This window comes from Muscardinus avellanarius (assembly GCF_963383645.1).
Source record: "Muscardinus avellanarius genome assembly, chromosome: 16".
NCBI classification, from domain to species: Eukaryota; Metazoa; Chordata; class Mammalia; order Rodentia; family Gliridae; genus Muscardinus; species Muscardinus avellanarius.
In genome coordinates, this window is record NC_137802.1 from 11908109 (window position 1) to 11932988 (window position 24880).

The window sequence follows — 24880 nt, forward strand, 5'->3', positions numbered from 1 at the left end:
AATTGAACCTGCCATTCAAATGGCGCACTTATAAAAAATAACAACATCTGAACCCTGAAAAATACTTCATCAAAACACAACAAGCTTCCTTGAAAATACTTCAAAGTTTCCCCGACTCGAAGAGGATGATGGAGGAATGTATCTATGAAGGAGGTGATGTGCCCGGCCCTCCCAGAGCAGGTAGGTGCCTTCTAGGGTCCGGGCGATTGACAGCCCTTTCTAACCATTACTCTGAGTCCACCCACAGTGGCCTGTGGCAGGAATCGGGGTAGGAGGCTGGTGTAGACAAGGTATCTCTGAAGGAACGGGGTTTAAGTTGGGTGGCAGGGAGGTTGGGATGGGTATTCCCCCAGGCTTGGGAGCTGTGAGTCCTTAATTTGGGGGGACACGGAAGGGACTGTGATCACATCAGAGAGGGGAATTGAGTGGGAGCTGAGACTGACAGCCCCCAGGGGATGAGTCTTGGCTAGAGCAGGAGCTACTGGGCTGGGAGCGGCCTGGGTCAGGAGCTCTGTGTGTCTTGCAGCTGCAGGAACTGATTGTTTGGTAATAACATCTCCCGCCCGGTGGCCCTCTCCCTTTTTGCCCAAAGATCAGCAGGGGAGAACCTAGGCCCCTCGCCCTGCGGTATCATCTCACACGCACAGGCTGTGGAGGATAAACCAGCGAGACAGCAGAGGACCTCAAGAGTATCTGATATTCTCATCATTTCCACTGGATTCTCTGGGAGTCTGGCAGGACTAGGGAAAAGAAATTAGAAAGAGGGAACTGGCATAGAAGACCAATGTTAGGAGGGGAGTGAGAGACCAAAGAGAGGGAGAGAAATGTCAGCCAAGGGAAGGGCTGGAACTTTCTAAGGGGCAAACTGCGACGCCCAAGACTCTGGGGAACTGTGAGGATAGGAGCCCAGTTAGGAGGAGGAGGAGACCTTGGCAGAGCCTTCGTGATTCATGATTGCATGGAACCGGGAGTACAGTGGAGGCAGCAAGACAGGATAGGCGGAAGGGCTGAGGAATAGGGAGGCCTTCGGGAAGAACCGGCAGGAGGGCACGTGTGCAGAAGCCGGTGTTCATCCTTACCAGAGCTATGGACACGTGCAAGAGAGAACCAAGTGGGCAGAGGGAAATCTCAGGCGTAGGTTTCTTTTTCTAGGGGCAGGGGTGCTTTATATTGGGAAGAAAAGGTGGCCCTTCTATGGGGACAAAAGCCATGATGACCTCTGGGCTTCAGTCCCAGAACCCTCTCTTATGTGAACTTATCTGGTAATGTGGCTTAGTTTATTCCAGAGAGATGGATGGGATGACTGAATTAATAGGATACAGGAATCCCCCAGTATTGCCAAAAGATATGGTCTAAGACCTCCAAGACTATGGATGGTACCGAACCCTATATATACTATGTTTTCTTATATACATGTACCTGTAATAAAGCTTAATTTAGGAATTAGGCACAGGAAAAGACTAACAATTGTAAGTATTAATAAGAGAGGACAAGTATAGCCACAGAGTATAGTAAAAGTTAACGTGAATGTGGTCTCTATGGAAAGAATGGAGACAAATGTTAATACCTTTGGACCACGGGTGACTGCAGATGACTGGGATGGACAAAAGTGTGAGCACTACCGCGCCTCTACATCCCAGTTAGGACACAGTTTTCCGGATTTGGGAACAGGGGACTGAATCAGAATAAGTTTGTAGAACTATATCTCCTTTTCTCTTCCTTTTTCTCCCCAAAGAAGCAATATTCAAAGGAAGTTAAGCATGCTACTAGAATTTTCCGGTTCAGCTGATACCAGAGATTTTAAGCCCGATGGGTTGAGAGATGTTTTTTTGGAATCAACCTATTGAACAACCCCTGAGACAGACAGACAGACATCTTGTCAGAGACAGGGTCTGGAGAGGAGCCCTAGGGAAAAGCATCCTCCTCCCTCCCAGGGCTGGAGACCTTGGTATCTAAAAGATTCTTGGATGGGATGAGACCAGTTCTCTGGTTGAGTGTGTGCATGTGTACACACCTGGGGAGGGGATTTGCCCACCTTGTCCCATGTCCTGTCCTCTGCCACCAAGGGACAGACCAAGGGCTGGGGAGTCCGCAGAAGCTGGGTTTGGGGGCCCAGGTGCCAGGCACACCTTTGCTTCTGGGAGTGGTCTACTGCTCTTATTTTGATTGATTTCCATTTTTCCAGCCCTGTAAGGGCTCATCTTCTGGAACAAAAAATGCTCATAAACCCATGGGGACCAGCCCTTGAGAAGGTTTATGGGCCTGTGGGGGAGGGAAACAGAATAGACCCTGGATTCCCAGCCCTGCAGTCTCAGGAACACTTTCGCAGTGAGGAAGCTGACAGTTGGGTCCATAACCCTGCTCCCCCATCACACCCCCTCATGATTTATACCCTGGTCACACCAGGAGGAGAGTCTTGGGGAGGGTGGGGAAGAAGAGACCTTTGTAACTCTTGAAATCTCTAAGAGGAAGGCCGCTGTCCATTGATTTCTCTGTGGTTTATGGACTTGGTTAGGTTAAGAATTCCCAGGGGAGGCACTAAAGAGTTTTCCCACCCCACCTTTCTAAAGAGCCATCCATGCAGAACAGAGAGGATGTAAGATCCTGTTAAAGGGCATTGTGCTGACTAGTAATAGCCATTTTAAGTATCATGCCTTCACCAGACAGGCTGGAGTGGATTCCTCCCAGCCCTTGGAGGGAGGTGGGGGGCCCTGAGATAGAGGAGCCCCTTTCTCCCTCCCCCGATCTTGGGGTAGGTGCCAGTCTGTTCATCGTTAATTTATCCCCTTGGTCAACCCTGTCCACCTGCAAAGAAGGAGACTGAGAAGGGGCTGAGATGGGCTGGCAGTGGGGCCCCTGGCACAGCTGAGGGTGAGTCTGATGGATGCCCAATGGGTGGGTACGATGGGGTGCTGCCCTGTGAGCCCCCAGCCCAGGCGCCTGGAGTACCACTGTTGAGTTTCCTTTGCCAGTGAGTCTTTGATCCTTTGATTCACTAGTGTGAGAGAGTAGTGGAGCTGCAGGGGACCCGGAGAGGAGATAAACATTTCAGGGAAGGGAGGCAGGGAGGGAGAGAGAGAGAGAGGGAGAGGGAAAGGGAGAGGGAGAGGGAGAGGGAGAGGGAGAGAGAATTCTAAACACAGAAAGGGCCTGGCAAGTAGGCAGAGTTGGGGAAAGAGGATCCGGCAGGTACAGTACAACCACCTTGGGATGGGGATGTCCTCCTGGTCCAAGGGCCAAGCATCCTTTCTCTCTCTAGGATCCATCACCTCTGCCCCACCTGAGATGCATGGTACAGGCAGGCAGAGCCCTGACGATGGGGCCAGACGGAAAGCCCCTGAGATCCCGGGCATCACAGTGACCTCCCCGACCCTGGCTCTCTCTGACTGCCACAGGTGCCTTCTGGGAGCAGAGCAGGGTGAACGAAGGAAGGCAGGCCTGAGGGGCTATCATGGTTCACATCTAGAGGCCTGGGGAAAGCATGGAGATATTAGGAGGCTGGGGGGCACCCCTGAAGTCGCTGTACTCTACCACTACTCCCCTCTTGGGGACAAGAGCTTAAGTCCCAGAGAACTTGATGGGCCGGAGGGTAGATTCCCCCCTGGGTGGGGGAACAGAGCATCCGGCTGGAGTAGAACAAGGCTCCTGACAAGCGGGGAGGCAGCTGAAGAAAGGGTACGAGCCCCAATCCAAAACCGAAGAGGGAGAAGCAGGGCCAGGGTGGGGCTGGGGGTGTCAGCACAGGAAGGGCCACTCGGTGGGGACCAGAGAGTTCCAGCAGGCAGAAGAGAATTGTATTTGTGCTTATGGACACAGCAGCTCTCTGGCTTTGAGAGGGAGCAGGCAGTTTTTAGGCACTAGAAGATTTCCTTGATGCGGTTCTAGGTGACCAGAAGAGAGCCGCGGGGCCGGCCGGCTGCACCCGCTGGCCGGTTCCAACCCAGGCAGCTTCAGATAAGGGTCAGGCGAGGGTCTTTGGGCTTACAGAACCTGCACTGAGTCCCCAGGAGGGGGAGAAGGGGATCAAGACTGGGGACCGAAAAGGGTGGGTGGGTGGAGGTGAGACTGGGGCCCGGTTCTTCTCCTGGCTTCCCACCAACTTTACTGGACAAGAAAGAGTGATTGCTCTGGGTCCTGGGTCTGAGCCGGTGGGACCAGGCCTTCGCAAGCTGTGTCCCCCTGGGAGTATGGCTTTCTGGACACCCACCCCCACCTCTGACCATGGGGACCCGGGAAGGGAGAAGTTCAAGGCGGGAAGCTCTGCTCGGGCCCCACCCCAGGCCTGGAGGCCACGTCCATCCATCATCCATCACACGGTCACTTCGGTCTTGCTGGCCGTGTAGCAGGTGTGGTGGCCCGGGATGTAGTGTAGCTGTTCCACGGTGTTGTGCCTGCGGGAGGCGAAGGCGTGGCGCTTGGCTGCCGTCTGGCTCTGGCCCAGGGTGGCGTAGGAGTTATTGGAAGCACTGGGATGTGAGTGCATCTTGGTCATGCGGTAGCGGTCCAGCACGGGCGTGGACACGAAGACGTCCGTGTGCGAGATGGCCCGCGACAGCGCCTGCTCGGGGAAGGCCGTCCGCTCTGGGGACAGCAGCGGGTCCTGGGAGTGCAGGCGCTCCGTGGAGAGCAGCTGCTCGTCGGACAGGATGCGGTCGTAGGGCATGCCAAACTCATCAGGCAGGCCTCGCCGTGGGGACAGGACCCGGTCCTGGGACATGGCCCGGATGGGCCGCCGGGGTCGCTCCCGCGGCGGGGGCTTCTGTTGAGACATCTGGATGACATTGAGCGGGAGGGTACCCCTGGCGGCCAGGTCCGGCAGGTGTCTTCGCCTCATGTAATAATCATCGGCCTCCTTGTCAGCTGCAGGGGAGACAGAGAGAGCTTAATCAGAACCCTTTAGTATATGGACTGGGACTGGAGGCTCAAGAAAAGGTGGACCGGAGCCTCAAGATGGTGTTGGGCCAGGCGTGGTGGCGCACGCTTGTAATCCCCGCGCTTGGGAGGCAGAGACAGGAAGATCGCGCAGGTTCAAAGCTAGCCGCGTGCGCTGGCTTAGGAGACCCTATTTCCAAATAAAAATGTAAAAATAGGTCTGGGAGCATAGCCTGGAGGTAGAAGGGCTTCCAGGAACTCCAGTACCACCAAAAAAAAAAAAAAAAATGGTGTTGGATGGGGCTAAAGAGGGAGCTGGTTGATGGATCCCTAGGAGGGAGCTCTGGCCATTGCTAGCCTCTGTTCCACAATCGGATACAGAGCAGAGAAGGCACATGGTTTGCAGAATGCAGATGTGAGCCAGACTGGGGAGGGCTTTCTCTGCCTCATTGAATGTGCAAACCCATCCTTGAGGGCATGTGAAATGTCAATACTGATTGGGGGATCTGGGATAGGCCCCAGAGTGTCTCTTTCTCTCCCCCCCCCTTCCTCTCTTAGTGGTTCTAGTGACTGAATCCAAGGACGTTATGCCTTCAACCCCCAGCCCTTTTAAAATTTTTTTGTTTTGAAACAGGATCTCTCTAGGTTGCTCAGGGTCTCCCTAAGTTGCCGAGGCTGGCTTTGAAACAATGATCTCCCTGTCTCAGCTTCCCAAGAACCAGGATTACAGGTGTGCACCACCATGCCCAGTCTGAACATGCTCCGAGGTGTTACTCCTGGTCCAAGGACCACCTCAAGTAGCAAGGGATTAGGAGGCTTCCTGGAGATCCTCAGAGTTTGTAGCAGAGGTGACGGCATGCCCAACTCCCTGGGCTTCTGCTCTTGTGTGGTACCTAGTCTGACATGGTCCTGAAATAGAATAGCCCCCAGTCTTGCTAAAACACCCAAGTAGCAGCCAGAAGCTTCCAAATGGGCTCTAGAGCCTCTCTTCAGGGAAGCTGAGGGGGGCAGGACCAGCATCCCGGCAGAAAAAAGGAAGATGTTCCAACTAGTAGGCACTTGTGAAAAGCTTAACGGGTAACTTAGGAATATAGTAACACCTTCTCTGGAGTCGCAGCCAATGCACAGGAAGCTAACACATGGGCACCCAGCACCCTCCACGATCATATAATCAACCTACAAAGGCTGGAACAATCCTATATGTGCACTTAATTTATTTTTTTATTTTTATTTTTTGTGGTACTGGGGTTCTTGGAAGCCCTTCTACCTCTGGGCTACACTCCCAGACCTATTTTTTAAATATTTTTATTTGGAAACAGGGTCTCTAACTTAAGCCAGCAGCCTCTGGCTTTGAACCTGCGCGATCCTCCTGTCTCTGCCTCCCAAGTGCTAGGATTACAAGCGTGTGCCACCACGCCCCGGAGTGCACTTAATTTAGATGCTACTTACTCCTCCCTGCCCCAAGGGTCCTCCCAAGCTCACAAAGCTCTGGAGTCCTTGAAATTATCTAGGACACACACACACACACACACACACACACACACACACACACACACCTGCATCACCAAAAAGTCTAGCAGAGACACCTTGTGCAGACAGCAGGAGGCGCAGGGATGCTACCTCCTTGTCTATAGGACCAGAGGGGACACTGGCTGGGTATATCCTGCCTACTGAGCCATAGTTCCTCACTCCAGGGCATCCATCAGATTCCTCGGGTCATCAGGGAAGCCTACCTCTCGCCATAGAAACTCACTGTTCGACCGTGGAGGTGTCCAATGACGCAGACTTGAGTTGAGGTTCTGTTAGAATAGGGCACCCAGCAGTCTAGGGGTTCTAGCTGCAGCTGGGTGCTCATCAAAAGAGACTCATGGAGAAGGGAGGGTTCCAGGGCCAAAGGCTAGGAGAGGAGAGCTGTCCTTGAGTGTACCCTCTTGACATCTTACTGTCTAAGCCTGTCAGTGCCTACAGACTATCCAAATTTAAATGGCAGATCCCTGGATAAACCAGACTTAGCTGATGAAGTAGGGAGTGTAGGTGAGGGCTGGGGAGTCTCAGGTCCTCAGGATGGTGTTGGATGGGTTTAAAGAGGGAGCTGGTTTATGGTTCTCGGGAAGGGCGGTCTCCTATAAATCTCCAACCATTGCTAGCCTCTTTTCCAAGTAGGATATAGAGTAAAGAGGGCCCATAGTTTGCAGAATGCAGACAGTGTGCCAGGTGGGGGAAGGCTTTCTCTTGCAGGTGAACTGGTGCATGGGATGAAGTGCTGCCCCATATGGGAATCTAGGATCCTATGGAGGATGAATGGGCTCAGATCCTAAAGCATGAAAGCAAAGGGCGTTTCTATTCTCTTCTTCCTACGTCCTCTCTGTTGGGTCTCCGGATTCCACACCTGTCCTCTCAGGGTATGTATGGGACAGGAGAGTGAGATAGAGGAAGAGACCCCAAGACAGACTGCAGCCCCAGGGGGAGCTTGGCTTACTTAGCCTCTTCAGAGATGAGTACTTGCTGGGGTTGGTCTTCACTGCCGACTCGTAGGACGGGGGCAGGTGGGCCAAGTTTTGGAAGGAGCGTGAGAAGGATAGGTCGTAGGGCTCAGTGGCCGACGTCAGGATGTTGTTCATCCGTGGCTTCTCTGCAAGACAAGGGGGTGCATTGCATTAGTGAAGACACGAGCCGAGGCAGGCAGGAGGGAGGGTCCAGGTCCTCTCTGTCCTCTTTCTGCCACATCCTGCTTTCCTGGCCCACTGGGCGAGGACACAAGGGGAGTGCTACTGACTCAGTTTCCCTCATGCTCATTCCTGGTTGTCAACAAGCCTGAGGGCAGGTGATGTTTCTGCAGCCATTGACTCCTAAGGCAGTTGGCCATTTCTTGAATTGGCAAGTGTAGCTCTGAGACTCAGAAGCAGGTCCTGTCACCGCTGGGTTATGCGGCAAAAATCAAGTCAGATGAGCTGGGCGTGGTGGCGCACGCTTGTAATCCCAGTGCTTGGGAGGCTCAGACAGGAGGATCGCACAGGCTCAAAGCCAGCCTCAGCTACTGAGTGAGGCTCTCAGCAACTTAGTGAGACCCTGTTTCAGAATAAAGTATAAAATAGGTCCGGGAGTGTAGCCTGGAAGTAGAAAAGCCCCTGGGTTCCACCCCTAGTACCACCAAGAAAATAAAATGAAGTCAGATGCAAATGTATCATCAAACCTTCTGTGCCCATGCAGAAGCCCTGGCCCGTTCCTCAAAGCTGAAGGGAAACCTTATGCTCACATTCAGTTCAGTCTGACTTTGGAGGAGCCATGGCAACGTGCTCTACCAACCCATGGGGGGAATCGGGCCGAGGACCCAAACCCACTGCAGCTCCACCCCATGCTTTGCCCATGATGTCATTCCACCACTTCTTGGGCAGCTTTCTAATTTTTTTTTTTCAGTACTGGGGCATGAACTCAGGGGCCCTCTGCTTCCAAGCTATACCCCCCAGCCTTTTGTATTTTTTAAATTTCAAAACAGAGTCTCACTAAGTTGCCGAGGCTGGCCTCAAACCTGCAAACCTCCCATCTCAGCTTCTTAAGTACTGGATTACCGTGTGCACCTCCAGGCCTGGTTTTGGGCTGCTCCTTCTCTTTGGGGCCTTTCCAAGCTTTAAACCTACAAATCCCTGCAAGCCAGCAGGCATTGTATTGCCCTTTAATTCTTCTCTCAGAAGCTCCCTTAGCCATCTGTAACCTGCTGGGGTAAAAATGTGGGTAAAACATTGACTCTACCCTTTCTCTATTTCCCCTTTTCTCCTGAGACAGAACCTTGATATGGCAAGAGCACAAGAGAGAAAGGAGCGTTATCCAATGCCAGACCTGGGGAAAAGAATGGAGGAAGGAACAGACAAAGAGATGGAAAGGAAATGAAATAAATATCTAATGGGGGCACCATGCAGGGTGATCTGAGCTCTGGAAACCCAAAGACGAATAACACAGGAGAGGAGAGAGGGGATGCATGGCTGGGGGGTGCGGGGGTCAGACAAGAATAGAGGGAAGGAAGGTAGAAGAACCTGCCTTGTGGTTAGTCTTTGATGAGGAAGAAGAGCCACAAAAATAAAATAAGGACAAGAAAAAGTGTCAACAGGTGGTTGCTGGAGAAAATAGTGGTATCACGGAATTAGGTGGATGCTCTAGGGATCTCCTAGAAATAAGGTAGCTGAGCGGCTACAGTCAGGCTGCTTCTTCCCTCCATCCTCTTTGGTTGGAACATCTCAAGGTTCTGAGTAGGGGCAGGCTCTAGCTTGGGTCAGATGTGCAGGTGGACCATGGGAGCATGCCCCCTGGTAAGCAGAGGGCTGAGTCATGGAAGGTAAGAATTCTGCAGACAGTGGGGGAGCCATAAGCCCCGCTAGACCATATCCAACAGCAAGCCCAAGAACAGGGAGCTCCTGCTCTCTCTATTCCTTCCTTCCTGCATCATCACCCCCAGGACTAGGGATTGAGCCAGGGTATCTCAGTCAATTAGCTGGGTTGACGCCAGCTCCAGACATATGTGGAGGCTAGAGGATGCACTGTATCCCCGAGAGATCAGAACATGCTGTACGGAGAGAGCCTCCCTGGCGTGGACCGGGACAGATGCCAGGGAGCTGGGAGCACTGATCCCTAGAGGTAAACAGCCACGAAGCTCTCAGTGTTTGTTTCTTGACTCATAGCCATGCTTGAGGAGAGCCAGCTTGATCTGAGCGCTGGTCTCACACACCCAAGAAGGGCCCCACTCAGCTCACTCCCCTCCATGTGCAGGGATTCTGGGTTCTGCTACCCTGCCCTATTTTCTGAAGCATGCCACCGATACAGGATGGCTCTTGCTTGCCTTGCAGCCTACTACAATTGCCCCTGACCTCTCCCTCCTATTGAAAGGCCCTCCGTACTCTTCCTGGGTTAGATTCTCCCTTCATTCAGGGATCTAGCCTGGGGCCATGTCACAGATTTTCAGCCCACAGTGACGTCTGCTCTTCCAGCTTCCGTGACTCTGTTGGTCGGTTCCATCCACCGCAGCGTCTAACTGATCTCTCCATCATTTGACCGGACTTGGTCTCCTTGATCTGCAGACATTGTAATCTCCTCGACAGCACATGGTTTGCTTTCCAATCTTTTTTTTTTTTCTGATTATTTCACAGTGCATGGCCCTAATTAAGCAGCCAGTTTAATCCATGTTAATCAAATAGACACAGAGACCCAGGCCCACTCCTCTCTTAATAGTTGCTCTCCCAGTACTGGGCGATAAGGGTAAGATCCAGGACAAGCCTACAGAGAAAACTCTGCTCCCAGAACGTGGTGAGCTGCTCAGGGCAGGACTGGGGCTCACCAACTCCCACCTCCTCGCACCACTGGAAGAAAGAAGACAAGAAGAGGAAGGAGGAATGGCTCTTCCTTCTGTCTGTAGGAGTCTCTGCTCAAGTTGGCTCCTTCTGGAGGGAGCTTAGTTTTTGTTCTTTCCAGCATGTTACTGAGCAAGAAGGAGCCCTCCTGGCTTGCCTTTTCTGGCTCTTCCTCTGTTACTTTATCACCATGGGCATTCCCCGGGCTCCCTGCTCCTGCCTCCCTTTGAATTCTTGCACAGATTTTTCCCACTCCCCAAACTTCTGTCACTGCCTCCAGAGCCTCTCTGACATCTTTTGCTCTCCAGAAACTTCCTTTCTGCATCCCTGGCTGCCTGTTGAATGACTTTTCTTGCAGAACTCATGGTCCTTACCAAACTCTAGGTGTCCAGATCCCAGCTCATCATGAGCCACTCCACCCCCTGTACACACTGGCTCTTTTCCTGATTGCTTAGATGATGCTCTAATGACCCGTCCTCTCTCTCCCTAATCGACCTTGGTGCACCATTCTACTCATTAGCCATAATCAGTTGGCAGGGAGCTTTCCCCATCTCCCTCTTCAAACTCCTCTTTTCTCCTCTCCCCCCATCGACATTACCAGTGGTATCAACCTCTTTGAACGGATCTCTTCAATTTGTCCCAGTGCTAATTCTTCTCACACCTTCTAACCTGAAATATATCTGATTATACTGCTACTTTCAGCATGCATTTCCACAGGGACGCTAACACTACAGAGAGACACAAGTCAAAATGTTCCCCTGCCTTCCTCCTCCTCATCGACAGGGCCCTCAACTTCAAAGTTGAGCCACTTTGCAACTGGACATCAGAGTGGCAGATCTCTCTAGCAGGTGGGCTGTCGAATTTATCTGTGTTTTGAGTCTGTCTCTTATGAAAACTTCAATAAGGTTTTTACTGTTTCATGGGAAAGAGACAGGAATGACTCCTCCCCATTTACACATCTGTCTTATGCTCTATTGAGGAGGGATGCCAAAGGGTTTTTTCTCTGGTTCCAAATGTTAGAGAGGACGTTAGACCCTAAGAGGCGACGGGGTTTTGTAACCCTCCAGCTATCGTCTTCTGCTAATATTCCTCTGCTGCTCAACTTTCAGCCCGCCAAGAGGCTAAAGCCTACCCCAGCTTGGAGTTTCATGAAATCCTAATTAGTCTGGGGAGGACTGCAATAATTTAGCTAGGTCTTATCGTGTTCCTGGCAAATGATACCTCAAGCAACTTTGGGCCAAAGAGTGTATTAATCTCTTGGCAGTGGACACACCAAATTGATGACTGCAAGAAGTGTTGTAGATTGCAGGTGTAGACAGGTTAAGAAAGGATCTGCCTCCTTTTATTTTGTGGCAGAAAATCACTCTGATAGTAGAGATCTAGAAGGGAGAGCAAAGACTTAGGGCTTGCAAGAGGGGTGCATGTGGCCCCTCACTCCTCCTTCATGTCAGGGACTCAATACTACATGCTGGATCCCCTGATAGACACCCAGAGTTAGGATGGAGACACTTGCAACAAGGATAGAATACAGAGAGTTCTGGAACATCGCTCACCGTGTGTAGGGGTCTGGGTCGCGCTGCTTAAAATCGGATGATTGTACTGGCGATCACCTGAAAGTCACAAAAAAAGAAAGTTTTAAAGAAAATCTCTAGCATTCCAATGTCTCCCCAACATATCAGCATCTCTCTTCACCTCTAGTGGGCTTTTCTGACTCAAAGAAGGGCTTCTAAGAAAGGCAGGAGATACGTGTATTAGGCTCAGAGAAACTTCCATCTCTCTCCTCCTGTATCTGGGCTTCCTCTGTTACCATGGTGACCCACACATTTCGCTGTCCAGCTGTACAGGTGTTGTCAGAGTGGGTTTGGGTAGAGGAGAAGGATGGAGACTGGGGAGCATTTGGCAAGTTGTATAAACGCAGTGGAGAACAGGGAAAAGGAAATAGATGCTTTTTTTGTGAAGGGGCTGCTAGGGTACAGTTAACCAGGATAAGGTTCCTCCGATTTAAGGTCTTTCTATATCTGGGTGCATCTTGAGATGCCAGCTCCACGAACTGCACACTGCCTGAGATCAGGAGTCTTCGGTTGTAGGCTAATAGTTCAAGAGCATTTCCTTTATTTAACAATGAAAAAATCCCACAGAGATTGGATGATCCATAAAATTAATCGATCGTTGGCATTGTTACCATAGACCATTGGCATCAGGAAAACCCAAAGTTCAGGGCACTCCAAGAGCTTCTACAACAGTGTGAGTGAAGATTTGGCTCGTCTCAAAAGTACACTCCAACAGTCGTGCATTGCTTCAACTCAACATTGTATTCTCGTTTTATTTTTCAAATCTCAGTGTGTCTGATTTCATCCAAAGCATATTATACTCCAACTTTGTATGATTGCTTCATCTAGGCATTTTATTCTTGTTTTTCACTGGTGTGTGCGTCTAATTTCAACCTAAGTGAGGGGAAGAAGTATCTTGGCTTTTGTAGGGGAAGTGTACTGAAGCTTGAACTCAGGGATGCTACCACTGAGCTATACCCCCACCTCTTGTCATTTTTTTATATTTTTTTATTTTGAGGCAGAGTCTTGCTAAGTCACCCTGGCTAGCCTCAAACTCATGATCCTTCTGCCTTAGCTGCAGAACAGCTGGAATTGCAGGCATGTGCCACTGTGCCCAGCTGAGACATTTGCTTTATTATATCTTATTATTGTTGTTGTTGTTATTATTATTATTATTATTATTATTATTATTATTATTACTATTATTACTATTTGTGGTACTGGGGTGGAACCCAGGAGCTTTTCTACCTCCGGGCTATACTCCCAGACCCATTTTATATTTTATTTGGAAACAGGGTCTCGTTAAGTTGCTGAGAGCCTCACTAAGTAGCTGAGCCTGGCTTCCAACCTGTGCGATCCTCCTGTCTCAGCCTCCCAAGCGCGGGGATTACAAGCGTGCGCCACCACGCCCGGCTGCTTTCTTATATCTTAACTATGGAATACAGCTCTGCCTTCACAGGGCTGGTTTGTCTGTCTCCATTTCCATGCATGAAATAGTTGAAATTGCCCTTCCCACCCTTGGCGGTGTACTCTCTGGCTACTCACCCCCTAGGGGATGTAGGGGATGAGTCTGTGTCTTTTTCCCTCTCCCTTTCTCTCAGTTGGGCTTCCCATGAAGACTTCAGATCTATTCCAAGACTTCCACACTCTTGCTGGAAAGGAAAGGATAATTCCCTAATCTGCTTCATCAGCCCGAGTCTAATCTGATCTTCAGGGTTAGATTTTAATCCATTTGTGGCTGTCCCCTCAGAATTCTTTCCCCTATTCCTACCACCAGGTCCCACACCAAGTTTTCCATTTTATTCTACAACATCCACGCTCCTGCCCGTGGCACTAATGCCCCGTGGGCTTGGAACATGAAACTTTATCATCTTGACCATTTCGTACTTTCATCTTCTGTATCCAGGGCACCCCAGAGTGTTCTTCCTATAGTTATCTCCTAAATCTAGACCCACCGTGTATCTGTTTTTAATTTTAATTTTTAGTTTTTTAGTTTTTTGGTGGTACTGGGGATGGAACCCAGGGGCATTCGACCTCCGAGCTACATCCCCTGCCCTAGTTTTTATTCTTTCTTTCTTTCTTTCCTTCTTTCTTTCTTCTATTTATTTATTTATTTATTTATTTTGGTGGTACTGGGGTTCCTGGAAGCCCTTCTACCTCCGGGCTACACTCCCAGACCTATTTTTACATTTTATATTTGGAAACAGGGTCTCCTAAGCCAGCGCGCATGCGCGGCTGGCTTCGAACCTGCACGATCCTCCTGTCTCTGCCTCCCAAGCGCAGGGATTACAAGCGTGCGCCACCACGCCCGGCTTATTCTTTATTTTGAAATCAGGTCTCCTGAGCTGCGGAGGGCCTCACTAAGTAGCTGGGGCTGGCCGCAAACCACGATCCTCCCGTCTCAGATTCTGAATTCTGGGATTATAGAAGTTATTCTTTATATCTAATTGTTCTGATGCTCATTATCTAAGCCCGCTCTCTCCCCACCGCCTCTTCATCCTCCCCAGCCTCTAGCAATGTCTTTACTACATCTAGATCAACTTTAAGCTTCTGCATATGGGCAAGAACAAGTGGTATCTGTCTTTCTGCATCTGACATATTTCACTTAACATAATGTCCTCCAGTTCCATTGATTTTCACATGCATTTTTATAAGCTAATCCTTTATTGGTCTTCATGAGACTATAGAACAGAGTGAGTATAATTATTGGCCTCTTGTTTGCCACATACCATATAGAACCCATGAGCTGCCTTCATTGATCTTGTATTTTTTTTATAACAGATGAGGCCACAAACAAATAGTGTCTTGAATTTAAGTATTTTAGATATAAATGCAATCAATACTTTATTTTTCCTTTGTTTTAAACCTCACCAGAAACGTTTTCCCAACATTTGTGGAGAAGTACTTTAAATTAAATATAGAGATAAATATTAATGCTTTCCTAAAATAACCACTGTGACATTATATTGTATTTCTGCTTATTTTATTTCCTGCATAAATAACTGCTTGCTTACACACACACACACACACACACACACACACACACAAATAATTAAATAATATTTCAATGAGTAGTTATGTGTATGGGTGATTTTTACACACATATTTAAGTTCTTTTTTTTTTTTTTGGTGGTACTGGGGTTCTTGGAAACCCTTCTACTTCCGGGCTACACTCCCAGACCTATTTTTATACTTTTTTTGTTTGGCAACAGGGTCTCTTAAAGCCAGCGTGGCTGGCTTCGAACCTGTGCGATCCTCCTGTCTCCACCTCCCAAGCGCGGGGATTACAAGCCTGCGCCACCACACCCAGCCAGATTAAGTTCTTAAAATGGATTAAACATGATGGTGATCTGATCTTTACACTGTTATGAAAACCATATGAAGCTTTGGTCACAGCATTTTCATGTTAGCAAAAGCAATGCTCATACATATGTGTATAAATGCACACAGAAATAAAAATATACAATTTTCCCACTGCAAACATGCTGTGTATGATACTTTTTAATCTTTTGTATACTTAATGAAGGCCATATCTTGAATATACTTTTATGTTTTATACTTTTTTTGAGATATTTTCTATGGTTACATAGATGTGCGCTTAGGCATAATACCTGTGTTTAAGCACAACATATTTAAATATATTTAAGTATTCCCTTATTTTTTTGTATTTAAGTGGCTTAAAAGTTTAATAGTGTTATGCCAGAAAACCTTAAACACAAATCCTTGGCCACGTCTCATTTCCTTACTCTAATGACTGAAGACATTTCCAGGTCAATGAGTCACCAATCACTTAGCAGTAAGAGGAAGGAGATGATAGACTTTCTCATTTTGAAATATTCATCTATCTCTGGGACACTCCCTACTTGGTTTCTGACATCTTACTGTTCTATTACTACTTTGTCTTGTATTATTTTTACTTAATATTTGTAAAGAACATTTGGAATTTTTGTGCCAACACTCAAGTTTTTTGTGTTAAGATAATGATTTTGGAAAGGCAAGTGAATAGCATCTCATCTTTTTCTATGCTTTTTTTTTTTTTTTTTTTTGGTGGTGGTACTGGGGGTGGAACCCAGAGGCTTTTCTACCTCCGGGCTATACTCCCAGACTTATTTTATATTTTATTTGGAAACAGGGTCTCACTAAGTTGCTGAGAGCCTCACTAAGTAGCTGAGGCTGGCTTCGAACCTGTGTGATCCTCCTGTCACAGCCTCCCAAGCGCGGGGATTACATGCATGTGCCACCATGCCTGGCTGTTTTTTCTATGTTTTTAAAGTATTAACACAGCCGGGCGCAGTGGAGCACACCTATAATCCCAGGGCTTGGGAGGCTGAGACAGGAGGATCACAGGGTCAAGGGCAGCCTCAGACACATAGCAAGACTCTCACCAACTTGGCAGGACACTGTTTCAAAACAAAAAATAAAATTGGACTGGGGGTGTGAGTTGGAGGTAGAATGCCCTGGATTCAATCCCCAATATCACAGGAGGGAAGGAGGGAAGGGAGGGAGGGAGGGAGGGAAGGAGGGAGAGAGGGAGGAAGGAAGGAAGGAAGGAAGGAAGGAAGGAAGGAAGGAAGGAAGGAAGGAAGGAAGATAGCATATGAAATATCTGTTCCTTGGAAGTTTGAAGGAATGTAGTGGTAACTCTTCCCAATTTCTTTGGAATATCCTTCTGTTCACAGTGCTAGAGGCTTTGCTTGTGTTATGCCACTACTGCTCAGCAACAACTTTTGGGGCTGAGATATTGTTACCATCACCAATTTAGAAATGAAAAAACTGAGGATTGGTGAGGTTGAATATTTTGCCCACTGTTACTTTGCTAGCCGGTGAAGCTAAGATGCTAACCCTGGCTGGCAGGAGTTTAAGCCCAACACCTAGACATTATAGATCCCGCCTTCTCATATCATTCAAGCTTTCGAAGTTCAATTTGTAATTTCTATTTTTCTTAAAAAAAAAAATCTATCCAGGCGTGGTGGCGCAAGCTTGTAATCCCGGCATTCGGGAGGCTGAGACCAGAGGATTGTGGTTCGCGGACAGCCTCAGCTACTTAGTGAGGCCCTCTGCAGCTCAGTGAGACCCAGTATTCAAAATAAAGAATAAAAAAATAGGGCAGGGAGTGTAGCTCGGAGGTCAAATGCTCCTGGGTTCCATCCCCAGACCCGCAAAAAAACAAAATAAAATAAAATAAAATAAAATAAAAATAAAAAATCTACTGGACATTTAAAATTTTATAGCCTAAACCTATAACGCCCACTATAAAACTCTTCCTACCAGAAGTCACCTCCCTCCCTTTTCTTGCTTTTTCTCTCCTGTGTCATTGTTTTCTGGATCAGTAATTTATTCATATGATTATTCTTGCCTAGAGAACTACCTCCTATACATACCGATTCTGTATTCTTGTAGGTTCAGATCATTATTATATGTTTTGGGATTTGCTAATTCCCGACTCTTCATTTTCTCTGCTCTGGTTTACTATTGTTTTTTTTGATTCCTTGGCTTCAATCTTACCCCTTTGTTTTTCCCTGTTTTTCCCTCTTTTCTGTTCATAACACAAAGTTCTTTAGTGATGAATTTATCTCTGGCACCATGCCATGGGCATGCTGCGTCCACAATGCTCTACAATTACAGCCTTGTTTTCCTCTTTGACCCAGGAGTTATTTAGCAGACTGTCATTAAGTTTCAAAGTGTTTGGGTTGCCGGGTTGAACCTTTCGCTATTCATTTTCAGTCTTACTGTACTACAGTCAGGGAACAAGTCCTGTCCACATTTTGATTATGGGAACTTGCTGATATTTCCTTTGTGGGATAATATAAGATCACTTCTTCTAAATTTTTTATGAGTACTTGGAGGAAAGGCATATTTGCGTTTTGGAGAGCACAGAATTGACGTCTATCTATTAAGTCAGATACATGAAGTACATTAGGCAGTTTCTCTACACCCTAATTCATCCTTTGCCTACTTAATCTGTCAAAGACAGAGGGATATGTGCTAAGGTCTCGCACTACTCTTGTGTTCTTGTCATTTGCTCTTCGTTATTTCCTGCGGAATTGGTTGTCTAGGTTTCATAGCTACGTTATATAGCTTAAGAAAAGGCTCATCATGCTTGCATTTTTTTTTGTAGATTGCACCTTTTTTCTCTTTACCAACAATAACACGCTCTGTCCTATTTAATGCCTCTCCTTGTCTTTATTTTTTTGGCACTGAGGATTAAACCCAGGGGCATTCTTCCTTCCTCTTTTATTTCTTTGGAAACAGGGTCTCATTAAGTTTCCGAGGGCCTCACTAAAGTGCTGAGGCTGGCTTAGAACCTGCGATCCTCCTGTCTTACCCTCCCAAGCAATGGGATTACAAGCATGTGCCATCACACCCAGCTTTCGTTGTTTTTAAGTTCATGGGATCTGATATTTATATTGCCAGCCCAGCTTCCTTTTTGTTTGCGTTCCCCTGATAAACTTTGCATATCCTTTTATAGCTAACCTTTCTGTACCATGTTGTTTTAAGCTTGTCTCTTGATGAGAATATTTATATACATATGAAAATATAAGTGTATATAAGAATACATAAATATTTTAAGGATATAAATGCATAACACATAAAAGTATGTAAGAATAAGAAAATACATATACGTGTGTGTATATATATTTAACTTTATGTGCTTTGCTACTGTCTACTTTCAATATTACTACTTTGTATGTGTGTGTGTGTTTCTGATTTCAATTCTAAAATCTTCTTTTCTTGGCCTAAGATCCTGAAGATTTTCTCCTTTTTTCCCTTAATATCTTGTAGTTTTACATTTATATTTAAATATATGATTCATTTTGCCTTGATTTTTATAGAAGGTATGAAATTTAGGTTGAGTCTCCTTGTTTTAAAAAAAAATTGCTCCAGGATAATTTCTTAAAAAGAATGTTTTCTCCACTAAGTTTCACTTGAGTTTTTGTCAGAAAATCATTTTCATGAGCCTCTTTCTGGGTTTTCTGTTCTTTTCCATCCATCTAGGTGTCTTTCCCTTTGCAACACCGTGCAGTTTTGATAACTGCAGTCACATGACACTTCTTGATATTGGGTAGACTAATCCTCTCACTTTCTTTTCCCTTTTAAAAATTCTTTTAGCTATTCCACTTTTTTTGCCTTTTTGTATAAATTTTGGAATAATTCTGAGTACATGTATAAAAAGTCTTGCAGGGATGTAGACACAAATTGTATTATATCTGTGTATTATTTTGGGCAGAATTGACATAGTTACTTTGTGTAATCTTCCAACACATAAGCATGATATGTCTGTTTATACTGTACCATTTTACTTCCTTTGAAATTTATACCATATTTTTAAAGTTATTTTCTTAGGGATTTTTATAGAATTCTGGGGATTGCAATATATATATCTTAGTTTCTTTCTTTCTTGTTTTTTTTTGGGGGGTGGTGGTACTGGGGTTCCTGGAAGCCCTTCTACCTCTGGGCTACACTCCCAGACCTATTTTATATATTTTTTTAATTTGGAAACAGAGTCTCTTGAGTCAGCAAGGCTGGCTCCGAACCAAGATGATCCTCCTGTCTCCGCCTCCCAAGCGCGGGGATTACAAGCATGCGCCACCACGCCCGGCTATCTTAGTTTATTTCTGTCTTCAGAACTAATCCTTATAGAAATATGAGAACTTTAATATTGTTCAAATGGACACTTTTGTGTTATCATTACACCTATCTATAGGTATATGTGTAAACATGAGTTCTATTGCATATATACCTATAGATCTATATGTTTACATGTGTTATACCCCAAAATACAGCATTAAATTATTGCTCTATTTCTTTCTTTCTTTCTTTTTTCTTCTTTTTGTCTTTTTGGATTGGAAATCAAACCCAGAGCAGTGCACTTGCCAGGCAAGCTCTTTGCCACTGAGCTACATCCCAGCCCGCTGTATTTATTTTTATGACTTTTTAAAAGGTAGAAGAAGAAATAAGAAAAATAATGCTAATGGAGTCTCTTATATTAACCATACGTTTATCATTTCCGGTGGGTATTCATGTCTTTCCATGGATTTGTGTTATGGTCTGGCGTCCATTTTTTTCCAGCCTGCAAACTTTCTTTGGTACTCTTTTTTATATAAGTCAGATCTGATACCAAAGAATACTTTATCTTTGTTGAGCTGAGCACTTCATATTTGAAGGCTAATTTTGCTGGGTATGAAATTCTTGGTTGTCAGTTTTTCTTTTGGTACTTGAACAGGTCTCCCCAGGGGCCTCTGGTCTCCCTCATTTTGGGTGGGAATTTGGGTCTGAAACACGTGCTGCTCCTCTATGTGATGAGGAGACAGTGTCAGTCAACTCTCTAAACCCAGTGAGTACTTTCTAACCACAGTAGCACAGCTTCCATGACCCACAGCCAGCCTCATCCTGGAAGGACCTCAGTGGTCCCTGACCTGGGGTAGGGGGATGGAGCAGCCCTGGGCAAGAATGTCACTCACCGTTCTTACCTGAAGTTGAGCAGTTTTCAAGCATAACTGCTCTGATTGTTGTATACAACAACACACCTGTTGGCAGATACTCAGGTTCCATGCAATACTTTACTCTGAGCTGTGGGAGGATGAGGGATGGTTCTGGGTCAAACAAGCTTTAGATCCCGCATACTGTATCCTTCACCTTGGAAATGAACTGTGCATATTGGAGGCTTTGAAAAACCTAGGCATAAATAACCTTATTCTTATTAGTTATTTGAGTAGTGGGGGGGGCACTTCTTTTTCTCTTAATATAGTCAGAGTGCAGACAGGATCCAGAAGCACATTCACTTGGATATGTGGGGGACCACTAATAAAAAGAGTGTATTCAAAGATGTGCTCAAGACAAGGAATCTACACAGCTGCTGCGGTGCCCTGGGGTTAGTAAAAGTGGGGAGATTTATCCAAATGGAACTTGCAGGGAGGGAGAACTGAGCTTTGGTTGGGGGACACAGACGGGGCCCTGGGAATCATGCCCCAATTTCATTCTCCTTCATTTCTCTACTGTCTTTGGGGGTTCGCCATTTACTAAGCCCAACCAACAGCCACCACAGAACAAGGTAGCCCAGGGAAACAGTCTAGAAAGGCGGGCATCTTGGAGAAGTGAGCAGGGTAGAAAGTCCATCTGGAGGCTCAAATGGAAAAGCTTCACTAATGCATTCCTACAAATACTGCTATACTGTCAGCTGGAGATGTTGTGGGGGTCTAGGGAGCTGGCATTCCAGGTTATGGATGGAGAGTTGGGGTGCATGGGAAGTAGACGTTCATGCATACTGGAGGAAAAGCAGAATTCGTGATGCACACAGGATAGAAAGGCTAACAAGTCCCAGATTGTGCCTGGGGTCCTTTTCTGCAGGTGTGTGTGTGTGTGTGTGTGTGTGTATGTGTGTGTGTGTGTGTGTGTGTGTGTGTGTGTTCCGTGAAATGTGGCATCCCGTCTCTCCCTAGACGTACTAGCTGATCACATCCCCACTCTCTCAGTCTCTCCCTGCCCTTCTCCCTTTAGTAAGCCCTGGGTCCTGGCGCAGCGCCTGGTCCAGGCCACCAGCCTTCCTGATAGATCAAGCAGGATAACATAACAATTAATTAGCGCTCAGGACTCATTGATCGATGTGCTGACAAGACCATACCATGACAGAGCAGTCCCCAACTGAGTTCCAAGGCTGTCTGAAGGAGGCAGAGGAGCGGAGAAGCCAGGTGGGGGCCCTCTGCCCACTGGGAGCACAGAGCAGCTCTCCAAGAACTGGAACTTTCCTCCAGTTTCCGCAGCCAAAGGAGGTCCAGCTGCCTGTGAATATCCAGGCTCAGTGCCAGCAGCCAGCTTTATTTCACGAAACAGATCAACGGTGTGCAGATGTGTTTTAGTGAGGAGGGGATTGAAAAGAGAAGGAGGGTGATTTGGCCTTGGGTGTTTTTGCTAATATTTCAGCCATAGACGTAGCAAATGTGATTCCTGCTTATCGAAGCACAGGACATTTGGGGGAGGGGCACACATAATACCCAAAGACATAATCAACACCTTGATTAGTAGGGTCCTGAGAATATAACACCAAGAGATGACGTCCGCATTGCTAATACATTTTCCAGTCTGGGGCCTGATCACCACAGTCCGCAATGGCTTTGCTAATTTCCTAATTGCCTCCCCGATTCCAGTTTCTGTCCCCTTGGGTCCACCCTGCAGGGCTGCTGGATAATCCTTTCTCAGAGGTGAATGTCATCCTAAAAGTCCCACAGACTGCCAATAAGATAAAGTTTATATGACTAAGAGCCAAGAGTTTTAAAGCCTAGTATATCGAAGTATCACCTTAAAAAGAAAACATCCTGGCCCTCTTCCTACCCCATGAATTATGATTTCAGAAGTCTGGGACTGGTCCCAGGAATCAGCATTTTTCTAAAGCATCCTAAGTGATTCTCTGCAGTTAGAAGCTGAACCACACTTTGAGCAATGCCATAGATAGAATAAATGTCCCAGCTGTCTATGGCCCAGGACCATTTCCCCTCATCCCACATGCCAGAGGCTCACATGGACTGGGATTCCCTCTGATCCCTTCCCCAAACCTGTTACCACCTCAGCGCTCGGCTCTGGAAAGCCTTCCACCTGGATTGTTCTCTTTCTTCACTTTGCCCAAATCTTTCCTGCTGTTGAAGGTAAAACTTCAGTTTCATCTCCATGAAGCCACGTTCAGTTCCTCCAGTGCATAATGATTCTCCTCATTCTTCTGTGAATTGGAGGATTTATTACCACTGCTCTTTGCTTTAGCTGCTTAATCATCTATTATCTTGCTTTATCATTTCTTCATCTCATTTGTTCACTTTTTCAAAGGGGATTAAATATCCTTTGGAGCCAGGAGTGGTGGCACATGCCTATAATCCCAGTACTTGGGGGGCTGAGACAGGAGGATCTCAGGTTTGAAGTCAGTCTTATCAACTTAGCAGGACACTGTTTCAAAATAATAAGTAAAGAAAGGATAGGGGTGTGGTTCAGAGGTAGAACACCTCTGGCTTTCATCCTCATTTTGTGTGTGTGTGTGTGTGTGTGTGTGTGTATGCATACGCACATATATGTGTGCGTATGCATATGCACATATGTGTATGCATATGTGTGTATGCATATGCATATATATACATACCTCTTGCATGTAAGGCTCTTTTAACTCTTAATACATTGAACAATTCTGGGTAAGACATGAATCACAATTCTATCATGTTTACCTTAGCACAATACCTCCTGGGCTCCTTGGAGGTACACATGCAGATTTTTAATTTATTTATGTATTTTTTTTTTTTTTACAAGTGGATAGGCTACACAAATTCTTGAGACAGAAAGAGATAAAAAGGGAAAGGGAAAGAGGCCAGGCCTACTATTCCAATGCTTTTTCTACTTTTCCTCTTCTTTTTTTCTGTTCTCTTCTTAAGGCCCAAAGTGCCAGATTTTCTAGGCTTGTGGACAGTGGCCTGTAATATTTAACATGTGTATGTGTGCTTGTCTGGAGTGGTCGGGCACCTCCAATCTGATGCCACACTTTGTGCTTTATTCCTGAGCAAATTTACAGTTCAAACGCACCCCAACACAAAGCCTTTTAATCACAGCAACAGAGCAGTCCATGTAGGGGCAGCTTGTGAGTCTTGGTGTAAGAAGGTGAGATTCGTCCAGGATGGCAGTGACATCTTTAGGTCATTGTTCTATAAGCCCCACTTAAGCTCCCTTTGTCCCTATATGTCTCATCTTCCCCCTGACCCCAGAATCACTCATTCAGGGGCCCCTGCATCCCGCCCTTGGGAGTCCAGCTGTGTGTAAGCGCCTCCCCAGCGGGCTTGCTCTGCGCTCCCAATTCTGGCAAGGATTTTCATTTTCAATTCTGCTTGGAAAAAAAAAAAAAATGATAGTGCCTGGGTTGTCATGCCCACACAGGAAAGCAATGTTTTTAAGTGAATCTGCCAGCATCACTTAAAAAGACAAACTTTAGGTCTCCTTGGGAGACCTGCCTGCCTCCTGCTGCGATCTTCTCCAGGGTAGCCTTGACTCTTCTGAGTCTGAAGAGGCTGGGGCTGTGTTTATTCTACTTGCGGTTATTGTAATCACCAGAAAAGGAGTATTTACCATCCTCTGCTCAGCTCCCAGGCAAGAATCTTCCTCCTGGCAATAATGCAGACTCAAGGGAGTCCCTGAGAGTTATTTATATCATGCCCATAAAAAGAAAATCTTGGGATACCCTGGGATCACCTGGAAGTGGGAGTCTGTGTGAACATCAGGATGTGATGAGGGGGCTCTGAGAGAGGATGGATTAGGTGTGGCCCCTGCCGCCGTGTCAAACTGGCACTTCAGCTAGGATGCCTATGGAGCTTTAGGGCCTATGATGGGTACCCAGAGGTGGGACTGTTGTGAAGTTATTCAGCAAATTTTAGACTCTTTTCACACTAACCATGGTCTCCTCTCACTATAGTCTCCCAAGCTCCAATCTATCTACTGGGTGACACAGAGTGACTCAATATCTTGAAATGTGGCTTCCATACAAACATCTGGACCAGATGGATGGTTGATATTTCAAATGTGTGCAGCCTCTTTGGGGAAATGCCAAATATCCCCAATACAAAGTAGATCAATCACCCGAGGACCTGCCTGAACCTGGTCATATTTGGAGCATCTCTGACATATATCTCCTTTTAGGAAGTGAAATTGTCTGTAGTCTTGGTCCACATATATCCTCATGCTTGTTCTTCTTATTACCATACCAACCAGAAGAAATCCTAAGTCTGGTTGCTGGTTCATTGCTACCCCGCACATGTTCCCTCAGTGCAAATAGACTTCCATCATGACTGAACAAGGACTGTCTATGTTGCCATTCAGAGTATCAAACGCTGAATAAAGTAATTTTAAATGCCATCCTATGGAAGCCTCACAATTCTGTGGAGTCATTCACATTTTTCCAGGGTGACACTGAGTTATTTAAAGTCTTACAAAAAAGAAGCAGTTGAACCTGGGCCTGGGCATGGTGGCGTACACTTGTAATCCCAGTACTTGGGAGGCTGAGACAGGAGGACTGCAGGTTCACGGCCAGCCTCCACTACTTAGTGAAGCCCTGTTTCAAACTGAAGAATAAAAAAACAGAGCCAGAGGTATAGATCA

At 46.7% G+C, this 24880-nt stretch overlaps 1 protein-coding gene across 3 annotated transcripts in view; it reads right to left on the reverse strand.

Moving 5' to 3' along the window:
• Positions 1 to 4309: 4309 nt before the first annotated feature.
• Positions 4310 to 24880, reverse strand: part of SHISA6 (shisa family member 6) — a gene marked incomplete at both ends in the record, with an annotated part of 333812 nt that continues 313241 nt past the window's right edge. For 2 of the 3 annotated variants that reach the window (XM_080712669.1, XM_080712668.1), the window contains 2 exons: positions 4310 to 4860; positions 7352 to 7504. In XM_080712669.1, coding sequence (XP_080568795.1) covers positions 4310 to 4860; positions 7352 to 7504 — 704 coding nt within the window. Of the gene's footprint in view, positions 4861 to 7351; positions 7505 to 11764; positions 11822 to 24880 lie in introns of all 3 variants that reach the window. The other variant, XM_080712667.1, reaches the window with a different exon arrangement.